The 14108-nt window shown below is 41.6% G+C and overlaps 1 protein-coding gene across 1 annotated transcript in view; it reads right to left on the minus strand.

The window, feature by feature from the left end:
- The window catches only part of LOC135539898 (RNA-binding motif, single-stranded-interacting protein 2-like), a 60122-nt gene extending 53003 nt beyond the window's left edge, over nucleotides 1-7119 (minus strand). Inside the window, 1 exon segment of the mRNA XM_064966132.1 lies at nucleotides 6955-7119. Coding sequence (XP_064822204.1) covers nucleotides 6955-7026 — 72 coding nt within the window. The 5' untranslated portion in view covers nucleotides 7027-7119.
- Between the last annotated feature and the right edge of the window lie 6989 nt (nucleotides 7120-14108).

Consider the following 14108-nt stretch of genomic DNA (forward strand, 5'->3'; position numbering starts at 1 on the left):
TACTACTCATGTGGTTGGCAATGGAGGGAGAGACCACTTTCAAACGTCTGATGCATTAAACAATGACAGAGACTTAGATAAACATACAGCTGGAGCGGGGCCAGCGGGACAAAGGCCACTTACCCCGACCAAGTTGATCCAGTGTCAAGCCACTACATCAGTAAATCTTACTCACGGACTGCACCAATCCCAACCCTCCACTACACCAGTAGAACATACTGAACCTACCCCACCCATCCACTACACCAGTGGTCGCATTCCAGGCCAACTCCATTGCAGTTGTTGCTTTGCATCAACTAACACATGTACCTTCCCATCGACTGCAAGGTTGGGCATCAGATTGTAATGTCATATGATATGCTTAGCTGATATGGTAAACACCTATCCAGGCGTTGTCAGATCGGGCAGGCGTCTGCAATGCAGTCAGCATGGAATGAAGCCACTGACTGCAACTATCCCACCTATCCACTACACCAGCCCAGCTTAAAATGCATAAATGTGTAGTGTCTGATAATACATCCCCCTGGTCATTGATGCTGCTGAAAAGAACAATGTGTTCATGTTTGAGAAGGCCTCTTTGATATTCCCCCGGGGGACAAAAGGTTTGTGCATGTTTCTATACGGGACTTAAAAGCCCAGACTTATTTTATCTGGCTCTTATACAGAGTATTATCCATGACATAGTCTACAAAGGAGACAATACAAAGGAGACAATATAACAACGGCCAGATATACCAAGTCTGTAACAAAGCACAGACACCCAACAGAAGACTTACTGGTAGAGATACTAAATATACAGTTGAAGTCAGAAGTTTACATACAATTAGGATGGAGTCATTAAAACTTGTTTTTCAACCACTCCACAAATTTCTTGTTAACAAACTATAGTTTTGGCAAGTCGGTTAGGACATCTATTTTGTGCATGACACAAGTCATTTTTCCAACAATTGTTTACAGACAGATTATTTCACTTATAATTCACTGTATCACAATTCCAGTTGGTCAGATGTTTACATACACTAAGTTGGCTGTGCCTTTAAACTGCTTGGAAAACTCCAGAACATTATGTCAGCTTTAGCAGCTTCTGATAGGCAAACTGATTTAATTTGAGTCAATTGGAGGTGTACCTGTGGATGTATTTCAAGGCCTGCCAACAAACTCAGTGCCTCTTTGCTTGACATCATGGGAAAATCAAAATAAATTGTAGACCTCCACAAGTCCAACCGCCAGAAGGTACCATTTTCATCTGTACAAACAATAGTATGCAAGTTTAAACACCATGGGACCACTCAGCCGTCATACCGCTCAAGAAGGAGACGCATTCTGTCTCCTAGAGATTAACGTACTTTGGTGAGAAAAGTGCAAATAAATCCCAGAAGAACAGCAAAGGACCTTGTGAAGATGCTGGAGGAAACCGGTACAAAAGTATCTATATCCACAGTAAAACAAGTCCTATATCGCCATAACCTGAAAGGCCGCTCAGCAAGGAAGAATCCACTGCTCCAAAACCGCCATAAAAAGCCAGACTAAGGTTTGCAACTGCACATGGGGACAAAGATCATACTTTTTGGAGAAATGTCCTCTGGTCTGATGAAACAACAATAGAACTGTTTGGCCATAATGACCATCGTTATGTTTCGAAGAACACCATCCCAACCGTGAAGCACGGGGGGTGGCAGCATCATGTTGTGGGGGTGTTTTGCTGCAGGAGGGACTGGTGCACATCACAAAATAGATGGCATCATGAGGTAGGAAAATTATGTGGATATATGTGTGTGTCCTATATGTAGAATATGAAAGCTCAGGAAACTTTTTTTTGTACACATATTTAACCCATTTTGGGGGAGGCATAAAACTACTTTCATAATTTTTTTTTAACCCGGTACTGATTATCTTCAGAAGAGTCCCATGACACTTCTTGGCACCATAGAGCAAAATGGAGAACAGCATGTGTTTTTGAGAACACCCCCTTTCCATAGCATGGTCATAATAGGTTAAACCATTCGGACACGACAGACATTTCGTTAGAAGACCAATTTTCAGGATGTCTCATGGTATGACATACCGCTCTAGCTCTGTCACCTTTCACCGCAGATGCGGAAGTGCGACATAGGCAGATATGGTGGATTGAGATGCATCCAAAGCAAAAACACAGGTATCTCTAGTTTAGACTGACGGATTTTGATGTAGATTATGTTATTTTGTTACTTAGATAGACGTACCGGTGAGTCAATCGACTCGAGATGGGGTTTCCACTAGATAACATAGCCACAAAGTCAAAATGGACAAAAATACATTATTTATTATTTTTGCCATTCATTTAAGGTTAGAATTAGGCATTGGGTTAGATTTGTGGTTAAGGTTAGGGTAAATGTTAGGGTTAGGTTTAAAATCTGATTTTAAGATGCATTTTAGAAATGGTGATGTTGAACCATAATTATGACTTTGTGGCTGTTTTAATTAGTGACGACCGATTTCATGGAGAAGACATGTTATTTCTCGATTGGAATTTCATACCTTTTCTAAAAAAGGACATACTGAAATGGTCTATTCGTGAGAAGATTGAATTTACTAAGCTTAAATATATTTTCTTAAGTTGGTTAGGCGGCTACATTCGATACAATTCTATGTGCATGCAGTAAAATAAAATACATTTATGGATGAAGGCAAGCCTGGTCATGACAAGATACACAACTTGGTGAGCATGGCAGACATCTTCTGAGCCTTTCAGACATACAAACAAACACCCATTGTTGTGTGGCACATATTTTTTTAGATTCAAAAAATTCCATAGCTGTCATCTACCCTACTCAGATCTCTCAGCACCAAAGAAAGGAACATGAAAGCCAAAATAGTGCTGAAAGTAAGCTCCCTGGTTTACATTAGGGCTAGCATCCTACAATGTTGGTGATATTTCAAAGGTTTTGGGGGGTTGAAAGTGAAAGTATGAAATGGTTTAACTCAAAGGAAAGGCATGTAGGGCCTCACTTCCACCAGGCCTCCTCAGGGGATCTTACAGTGAATAGGCTTTTTGTGGAACACTCACAGATATTTCCCTCATAAACAGGTACTTGTTGTGGTCGCTTAAGTTCATTTTCATGTTGCATTTTAATACTTAGTCATAAGTATTAAAGAGAGAGACCGCTGTATGTTATTGCCATTCAGTAAAAATGTTCCATCTTTATAAATTGAAAGGTATCCTCTTACAAAGACAAGGCACCATGCCTTTTGTATAATTTATTTTATCATGGGTTTTAGCACTAAACACCAGCATATATTAACACTCAATAATACAATGATAGACTTTGCAAATGATATCTGCCATTCAATCGTCATTCATTCACATTAATTGAGTTCTAAATTTGATTGCAAAAAAAACAAATGTGCACATACAAAAGAACACAATACTGTATAGAAACATTCAGTCTTTGGTTTGGATTAACCTGCCTCCTTGTTTTATATTTTCTACCAGGAAATTCAGGAAAGGAGAAAAACTGAGATAGTGGGGCAGGCAGAGGAGGGTGAGCAGGTGACTCTGGAGGCACCACAGTAACCAAACCCCTGGTGCCATCTGGTTGCTAATCACCTCCCACACACAAAGGGCTCTTTTTTCAGCCCTCAGCTCAGCACGCTGTATATTTTGTGTTCTGTCTCTTATTTACTCCTGCCAGCCGCTCAGGTATACGGAAACGCTTGACAGAGGGAGGGAGGGAGGGAGGGAGGGAGGGAGGGAGGGAGGGAGGGAGGGAGGGGAGGGAGGGAGGGAGGGAGGGAGGGAGGGAGGGAGGGAGGGAGGGAGGGAGGGAGGGAGGGAGGGAGAAAGGGAGACAGACAGATGGAGAGAGAAAGAGAGAGCGAGAGAGACAGAGAGGGTGGGAGAGGGAGTTTGGGAGAGAGACAAGTTGATGGGGAAAGACAGAGAAACAGAGAGGGGGAGAGAGATATTCGAGGAACCTCTCCACACATCTTAGTGCATATGACATCTTAGTGGACTCCACCACACAGACCCATTTCTAAACATAAACAAAAACAGGATTAGCGTAGATATTTGACCGTTGCCTGCAATGCACCAACATGCTGGCTATCTCCCTTCCCTTTAATGTAGAAATATTTGTATTACTGAAATACAGAGGGAACAGCAAACTTGTTTAAATCTGTGAGGGCTGAGAATATGTAAAATTATAACTCAAAAAGTCTATCCTTAGGAAAGAAACCTTTTCATTCTTTCTCTCTCTCTCGATATCAATAAACATTAGTTCACAGCGGTAGCTTAAGCTACTCAATCATCAAACCTTAACCTTATGAACCAGAACTCAAACTGTCACTGAAGAAATATTATGCTTGTTGTCGTCATTACATTTCAGCTCACAATAAATGAATCATAATATATTTGATATACACTGTTTCATATGGACTGTGACTGTTATGTCCTTACTCATAAGCCCTACAGTGTAACACAGGCTACTTAGAATACTATAGTATATACACTGAGTGTACAAAACATTAAGAACACCTGGTCTTTCCATGTCATAGACTGACCAGGTGGGTAAAGGTGAAAGCTATGATCCCTTATTGATGTCATTTGTTAAATCCACTTCAAAACAGTGCAGATGAACGGGAGGAGACCGTTTAAAGAATGAATTTCAAGCATTGACACAATTGAGACATGGAATGCGTGTGCCATTCAGAGGGTGAATGGGCAAGACAAAATATTGGCATGCCTTTGAACAGGGTATGATAGTATTAGGAAGGTGTACATTAGGAAGGTGTTCTTCATTTTTTGTACACTCGGTGTTGGTTGATCGTCTTCTTAGGAGTGCACATTTCTATGGAGCATTCTTAATGTTTATCCCTAAGGAGTCGGTTGAGTTTCATGGAGTGACATCATGCCAGAATGAGGGCAGTAAAGTCAAGAATATAGGGGAAATCAGGCCAAAGCTTGTGAAACAGGAACACATCCTCTTCCTTTGATTCAACCAGTCACATTATACATTTTGTAACATATCTCATCAAAGAAAACAGAGGAAATAGAGTACACTGATATCACCTATTGGAAGAAGTGGAATTTGAGAAAGAAAAGTCACTTTGGGAAATCACCTATAGAAACAAAATCCTAGAACTCTAACAGGCTAATGATTTTACTCCTGGAACCTGATTCCCTTAGTTTCCCCCAATCCCTAAATCACAATAATCTTACCTCAGTAATACAGTAATAAAATTAGGCCAATTGTATGATAACTGGAGATGTCCGTTGTTTCAGTTTCAATTCAGTGATGTAGCAGACATGATTGTCTAGACATGATAGATATAGTAATATGTCACAACAAGACAATGTACTTCTAAAATTAGCATCGTCACAGATTGGTGTAGGTCTGTGGTATTAATTTTGTCCTGTATCTCTCGCTCTCTTTCTCGCTCTCTCTTTCTCACTCTCTGTCTATCTCTCCCTCTCTGATGCAACAGAGAAAAGGACCACACCCTCCTCCTCCTTCAAGCAATATAAATGACATCAGGCTCTGGTAGAGGAAAGGTAAACACAAGCAGCCACAGGCAGGCCTGCACAACAGGACCGAGGCTTTGAAGGGATACCAAACACTATTCAAAGGCCTCTTTGGCAGGCAAGCAACATAATAAAAGACAGGCCACATTTTACATGCAAATATATTCATATAAAAGCATTGTTTCAACAATGTGAGTTTTTCCTGTTGTGTAAATGCATCCAAGAGCAACCTAACCAACCCTGAAATGTGCCAAATGTGAAAGGCTGATGAGATATATCTTCATTTGTTATAGTTGATGACAGTTAAGTAAAACACCTTAATTAAAATGTAAAGTTCTATCCTATGTTCATATTCCAGAGCGAGACTGAAATGCTGTTAATTATGGTAACCTCACTTCACCAGAACAACTATGAAAACAGGATTGCATTTCTCTTTGTGGTAAAACTATTATGGCTACAGCATAACTGATCAAATATGTCAGGTGTTGCATTAATAGATACCAATAGCTTTGATCTTGTATTGTGTTTATTTTGAACTGAACAGAACATCGAATAATCTTAATCAATATAATAACAAAATATATGTTGTAATAACATTGTAAAATCTCGTTAATAGTAAGGCCATAAAAACAATTTAAACCCCAAAAAATGTATTATTACTGTTACATAAGCGGTAGGCTACATTGTAGATGTGTTATATTACAATGTTTAACAATGTCCAATCACCGACGTTAATTGTAACGTTTCAGTTGCAGATTGATTGTTGCTGGCTACAACATTACAGTATTTTGAATGTAACTGTTATTTTGTTATTCATAATTTGAGTAAAGTAGGTATCGTCACAATGGTGGGTTCTTTCAAGGGGTGGGGCATCTTTGCCTTAAAAAAAAAACTTTGCCAAACTTACGCGGCTGCGTAGACAATGGATACTTGATTTGACACTTGATATCACTGTTCATTGTTCACCATCCCGAAAAGGAGACTGAAATCAATTAAGGCTACATTGAATAACACATTCCCTGTCTCCCTCATCTGCACCCCACCCCCACCTTTTCGGATTCACATTTACGCACAGACGTACACTGACCCAATACTGTACAGTTGTCCATAAAAGTTTGTATCCATTACTGACTTTTTCTAATGACTGAACAGAAGTATATGGTTCGTGTATTGCTCTCTACGGTTGAATTTCCCAAATCGTGAATAAAAACTAAATATATAGGCTGCATCGATGCCCGGACCACCGAATAGCAGTTTTTACACATACCACAGTGGGGGTGCAGAATAGTGAGCAGCAATTTTCTCCACGGAGAACGAAGTTGGTTTGGTACGATTCGCTTTTCAAGGACACTGCAGATTGCTGTCACGCACTACACAGATTTCTGTCGCCACTGACACGGGCGTGTTGTCCCACTTGTCGACTGGGAGCGCAAAAAAAACTGAAAAGGGTTTACCTTTTTGCCGTTTCTGCTGTTATAGCCGTTGTATGGATTGATTCCTGTCCTTGGCGGTACGGAGAGCAGCATTTTTCTCGACGCTATGTATGGAGCGGCGAGTACAGCCCAGGCTGCCAAGTGACGTCAGCAGCTCGGGAAGTTAAGCTTGGAATCAGGGGAAGCGATCCGAGCCCCGCTGCCGCCAGTGCTGCTGCTCGCGGCCAAGCGCTGCGCTTTCACGCGTCTGGGTCCTAGCGCGCCAAAAACCAACCATGCGGATGGAACGGTTTCTGATAGCCAAACATAAAGACTGTATTGGCAATAGGTTGTCAAAGTTCTGCTATGTAAAATCTTATCTAAACCTGGGACGAATCAACAGTGTCACAGAGCGCAAAGTATTTGATCCTTCACTGAAATTGTGCACCACAGAAATATGGATACTTGTGAGATTTGATCCATTTTATGTCCTTGTTTAATAAGGTCTAAAACTGGCAGAAATCCACTTAAAATATCGATGTGTTGCAATTCGAATAATTAGTTTTAAAAGTCTCACTAAATCTCACCTCACTAATATGTCACCTATTATGGAATTGATATTCAAAGAAGCTACCATTAGAAAACAAAATATACATTTCACCTTGTTTTTCATTCATCTGAAAAGCAATTATTCCTTCAAGAGTTTTCATAATCCACCAGCATGTTGCATCCCTATCCCCTTCCCTTGGAGAATGCATCCTGCTCCTATGGAGTAGCACAGTGCTTTGTGGACATGACCCTATTCCTAATTTTCCTTCATGGAAATGTTTTTTCTCTTCATGACGTTTTGCACAAATGTGTTAGGTGAGAGACAGTTATGAGAGATCATCCTCAAACTATTCCAGAATTAAGTGGTGTGTGTGTGGTGGGTGTCTGTCTGTCTGTGTGTACAACATTGTATACTAGTTGAATACTTTACAATCATCTGTGAGATTGCTTGTGTGCTGCAACTGGATGTGCATGAGTTTGCATGTGTTTGTTTGAGTGCATACCTAGCCTATAGTGTGTGTTTTAGAGAGAGTGTGTCACTGTTAATGTGTCTCAGAGATGTAGGCTAAGTCATGTCTGTCTGCCCAACGGCTGTTGGGTTGGAGCATTCCACTAACTAGCTGCAGACGGGGGACAGATAACACAAGTGACATTGTTGCACTCAGCAGAACCCCGCTCTGATGACGCTAACATTGTTTGGACATCAACAGGCCCGTCGCTAAGCAACCCAAGCCCCTTCCACCCTGAGTGTTCTGACTTTTAAATCCCCACTGATTACCTCTGTGGTGTCCAAGTATTGCATGTGTGTGTTTGTATAGTACATGTGTGTATGTGCGTACGAAAGTGTGTGCACACATGAGAGAGGAACGTGTGTCATTTGTGTGTGTGTGTGTATGTGGCAGTAATCCCTTCTGTTTTGTGACTCCCCCTAAACCTAAACACTGTTTAGCCTCAGCACTCTTCTGGGTCTCACCAGTCAGGACAGGGACATAGTTTCTAAGTCTTGATCAGGGTCAAACCAGTAACATACATAATCAATACCATATCTGATGCTCCAACAACAGCCTACTTAGTTAGTAGTTATGTATTATTTTTTGAACATACTCCTTTACACACGTAGAAAGGGATTATTTTTTAATCATTTTTCACTTGATCAATTCTGAAGACACTTGATCAATTCTCCACCTCCTTGCATGGGGAGAACCCACTATCCTCCATACATATACACACCCAGCTCAAAACAACACTTTTGTGGGAATAAACAGTGCACCAACATCAAAGTGGGGTGGAAGTGGGAGGAAGGGGAGGGATGGTGTGTGTCCCATTGATGTGAATGGCTGTAGTAAATAGTTCCGGTGTTTCATGCGTGTCTGTGTGAGGAAATTAGTTAGGGGGTTGAGTCATTGAGACTGTCAGCGTCGGGTTCAAGGTCAGAATGTACACAGAGCAGGAGGAGAAAGAGCAGAGAAGCAGTCAGAACACAGGTGCCTTGGAGAGGGAGAGAGAGAGAGAGCACATTTTAATTAAGCAACAATGGAATCTATTTAAACATTTACATTTACATTTAAGTCATTTAGCAGACGCTCTTATCCAGAGCAACTTACAAATTGGTGAATTCACCTTCTGACATCCAGTGGAACAGCCACTTTACAATAGTGCATCTAAATCATTAAGGGGGGGGGGGGTGAGAAGGATTACTTACATTACTTAAACAGACATACACACATTCGTTGGTTTTACTGTGCAAGTGATGACCCAAAAATGTATTCTCATTTAAAATCAGGATACTCTAACCTTAAATCTAACCCCAAGTCCTAACCTTAATTCTAAACCTAAAAATGTAAACCCTAAGCCAAAATAGCATTTTTCCTTTTGGGTACTGGCAAAATGTCTCCACTTGTCAAATGTTCCTTGTTTTACTATCCTTGGGAGGATTTTGGAACCCAAAAGCATAGTAAAGTTAGACCACACACATACTGTACACAGACGAACAGATACACAGAAAGAATTCCATAGACTGAAACAACATGTGTATTGGTGACTCCGTCCTCCAGATCAAAGTGATCGTCTCCAGAAGAGACCACACACAGACAGCATCAGTGAGTCAGTGCTGTAATTGAGAGCTGGAATGTGTTTCATAGTGTGTGAAAGGGGAGGTCTGGGGCTTTGTAGAGGTTTAAAGGGGAGGTGTGTAGTTGGTGCACAAGCCCCCATCTGTCGTCAACAGAAGAAAAACAACATGTCCGTTGTGTTTGTGCGTGCATATGGGCATTGTTCATTATATGCATGTTTGCATGTGTTTGTGTGTGTATGTGTGTGGGACTTGAGTTTGTGTGTAGTGTCTGAATAACAGAACAGTATTTTGTTGCTCGTTTAGGCTAATGCACCAATAATATATTTTAGAGCAACATAAAGGACTGGTTGTTCTCAGAATACATGATAGTGATTTATATGACGAATGAAAACAGACATGACATATCTACACCACAGTCTTCCACAAGTTGTAATGAACACAATGGGAGACAGAGAGCTGGTTTCAAGCGCAGGGTGCAACAGGTGTTTATTGGTAAAGGACCACAGGAGGAGGCAGGTAGCTGGGTCCAGGGGCAAGCAGAAGGTCATAGACAGGGGGTCCAAAAAGGCAATAGAACAGGCAAGGAAAAGGCTAGTAATGTTGTATGGAGATCAGGCAATAGGTTGATAACAGGAAATCCGTACAGGCAGGGAATAGGCAAAAGGCATCGTGTGAGGCAGGCCAAAACTATCATACACAGGATGATTAGTTTATGGGAAAAAAACTCCGAATAGAAGTGTGTCACAAAACAATATCTCACAAAGATGGGGTGCAAAGAACTAAACTAAATAGTGTGTGATAATGACATACAGGTGTGTGAACAGGTGATCAAAATTCAGGTGATTGGGATCTGGAGAGTGAGCTGTGTTCAGGGGATCTATGTGTTTGAGAGTGTGGGCTGGAAAGTGAGGTGCGTTCAGGGGATCTGTGTGTTTTACAGCTTTTAAAATGCTTTGTGCACATGAACTGTTCCTGTAGCTGTTCAGTTATATATGGTTAATCTTCATGGATTAATAATGTACTATTCTTGTGTTCTAAATGCGCTCTCATGTCTGGCAAATGCTAATGCAAATGAAAGAAAGGAACGTGTAAGCAAAGAGTGAGGGTGTGATAGCAAAAAGTCGCAGTCTGCACCATGGTAAACTTCTCTTCTCTGGATTCCCCCTAGTAGCCTGTTCTGACATTTTGTGAATACAGCTAACCACCCCTCCTCTTTTGTGCTCAGTGTGAATGTTATTGTTTTCATCTGAGCAGGTGTATTTGTTTTTGAAACGGCCAGACACAATAACATTCAGATAATATATTTCAGTAGCACTTTACATTAACATATAATTTATAAAAGGTCCATAGTCAACAACGCCTATTCAACCTCAGGAGGCTGAAGAAATTTGGCTTGGCACCTAAAACCCTCACAAGTCTTTACATATGCACAATTGAAAGCATCCTATCGGGCTGTATTACCACTTAGTACTGCAACTGCACTGACCGCAACCGCAGGGCTATCCAGAGGGTGGTGCAGTCTGCCCAATGTATCACCGGGGGCAAACTACCTGCCCTCCAGGACACCTACAGTACCCGATGTCACAGGAAGGCCAAAAAGATAATCAAGGACAACAACCAACCGAGCCACTGCCTGTTTACCCCGCTATCATCCAGAAGGTGAGGTCTGTACAGGTGCATTAAAGTTGGGACAGAGAGACTGAAAAACAGCTTATCTCAAGGCTGTCAGACTGTTAAATAGCCATCACTAGCGCCTAGAGGCTGCTGTTGGTTCCAGACTTGGTGGATCGGTACCGCTTTCCATGAGGTAGTAGTTAGAACAGTCTATGACTTGGGTGGCTGGAGTCTTTGACAATTTTTATGGCCTTCCTCTGACACTGTCTGGTATAGAGGTCTGGATGCCAGTGATGTACTGGGCCATTCACACTACCCTCTGTAGCACTTTGCAATCGGATGCCAAGCAGTTGCCATACCAAGCAGTGATGCAGCCAGTCAAGATGCTTTCAATGGTGTAGCTGTAGCTCTCAACCCGCTCCACCACGGCCTCATCAATGTGAATGTGGGTGTGCTCGGCCCTCTGTGTCCTGTAGTCCACGATCAGCTCCTTTTTCTTGCTGAAGTTGAGTGAGAGGTTGTTGTCCTGGCACCACACTGCCAGGTCTCTGACCTCCTCCCTATAGGCTGCCTTATCATCTTCAGTGATCAGGCCTACCACCATTGTGTCGTCTGCAAACTTAATGATAGTGTTGAAGTTGTGAGCAGCTATGCAGTCATGAGTGAACAGGGAATACAGGAAGGGACTAAGCAGGCACCCCTGATGGGCCCTGGTGTTGAGGGTCAGCCTGGCAGATGTGTTGTTGCCTACCCTCACCACCTGGGGGAGTCCCATCAGGAAGTCAAGGATCCAGTTGCGGAGGGAGGTGTTCAGTCCCAGGGTCCTTAGCTTAGTGACGGGTTTGAAGAGCACTATGCTGTTGAACACTAAGCTCTAGTCAATAAACAGCATTCTCACATGTGTTCCTTTTGTCCAATTGGGAAAAGGAAGTGTAGAGATTGTGTCATCTGTGGATCTCTTGGGGTGGTATGCGAATTGGAGTGGGTCAAGGGTGTCTGAGATGATGGTGTTAATAATGTGAGCCATGACCAGCCTTTCGAAGCATTCATATCTGTAGCTATGAAATGCTACTGTGCGATAGTCATTTAGACAGGTTAGCTTGGCGTTCTTGGGCACAGGGACTATGGTGGTCTGCTTGAAACATATAGGTATTACAGACTGGGTCAGGGACAGGTTGAAAATATCAGTGAAGACACTTGCCAGCTGGTCAGCGCATGCTCTGAATACGCGTCCTGGTAATCTGTCAGAATGTTAACCTGTTTAACGGCTTACTCACATTTTCTACGGAGAGCGTGATCACAGTGTCCAACTGGTGCTCTCATGCATGGTTCAGTGTTGCTTGCCTCAAAGCGAGCATAGAAGACATTTAGCTCTTCTGGTACCACTCCAACATCATTTACAAATGCAGTACTTCCTGTTTGAGTTTTTGCTTGGAAGCAGGAATCAGGCAGATAGAGTTATGGTAAGATTTGCCAAATGGAGGGCAAGGGAGAGCTTTGTATGCTTTTCTGTTTGTGGAGTAAAAGTGATCTAGAGTTTTTTCACCTCTAGTTGCACAGGTGACATGCTGGTAGAAATTAGGTCAAATGGATTTCAGTTTTCTTGCAATAAAATCACCGGCCACTAGGAGTGCCGCCTCTGGATTAGCATTTTCTTGTTTGTTTATAGCCCTATACAGGTCGTTGAGTATGTTCTTAGTTCCAGCATCGGTTTGTGGTGGTTAATAGACAGCTTCAAAGAATACAGATGAAAACTTGTGGTAAATAGTTCGATCTACAGATCATCATGAGGTATTCCAACTCAGGCGAGCAGATCCTCGAGACTCCCTTAATATTAGAGATTTCCCACCAGCTGTTGTTAAAGGTTAACTCTCAACCCCAATATCAGCCTTTCCCAAACCCCTTTTAAAAAATGCATTCAGGTGAGAAGTTGTGGGTGGGGGGAATTGCACATAAATATCAATTTTGGGGGTGTGGAAGCATAGTTGATCCCAACACTTTCTCTCAAAAGCACCTACCAGAAGTCCACTGGCACGCATAATAAAATGATGTGCAACACAAACAAATAAGGCTCGGGACAGTTAGCTTACAGTGTAAGGTGTCGAGTTCTTGGGATGCAAAAAAATATATTTGAAATTAGGACTTTTTTTTGCGGTATTGTGTTGGGAAGAAAAGTCCAATCATCACCTTGAAAATGAAGATGAGATGTTCAGTTCAATCCAACCCGCATTGCAGTATTTAAGCAGTGGCTCTATTACAATGGTCAAATCAACTCAGATTGGTCATGCGTACTGTATAAAAACCTACAACTACTACCAGGGCGACCCTTCTCACAGGCATGCTTTCACTTTTCAGAATTAGAAGTGTGTGGGCACGGGATGAATATTGTAAATTAAAACATATAACCATTGAACTATGAACCCACACTCTTAGCAGGCTGAGCCACCAATCAATCTATGCAGTTAGGAAAAAAATTGACCTGAGTTGACCTGACCACCATTATCATCTATTTTTTCGTTACGATGGATGTAGCTATGAATATAAACGTATAATCCTCATAGTTTACATGTTTTTTTTTCTTTGTAAAAACATGTGAATGAAGTGGTATGCAAAAATGTTGAATTTGATCATTTGCGGAAATGTGCCTTACTTGCTTTTGAATTTTGTGTAATGCCTGTAGTTTAGTCAAGGAGGCATCATGCTAAATATATTGACACACTCCACTTAACAAGACCATTGCTAAAAAAAGGTGCCGCAGTCAGCTGCTTTTATAGTAAACCTTGAGGTGGTACAGTCCAGCACACATACACTGAGCAAAAATATAAACATAACATGTAAAGGGTTGGTCCCATGTTTCATGAGCTGAAATAAAAGATTCCCAAAATGTTCCATATGCACAAAAAGCTTATTTCTCTCAAATTTTGTGCACATTTTTTTTACATCCCTTTTAGTGATCATT

This window comes from Oncorhynchus masou, chromosome 5 (genome assembly GCF_036934945.1).
Source record: "Oncorhynchus masou masou isolate Uvic2021 chromosome 5, UVic_Omas_1.1, whole genome shotgun sequence".
In the NCBI taxonomy this organism is placed as follows: Eukaryota; Metazoa; Chordata; class Actinopteri; order Salmoniformes; family Salmonidae; genus Oncorhynchus; species Oncorhynchus masou.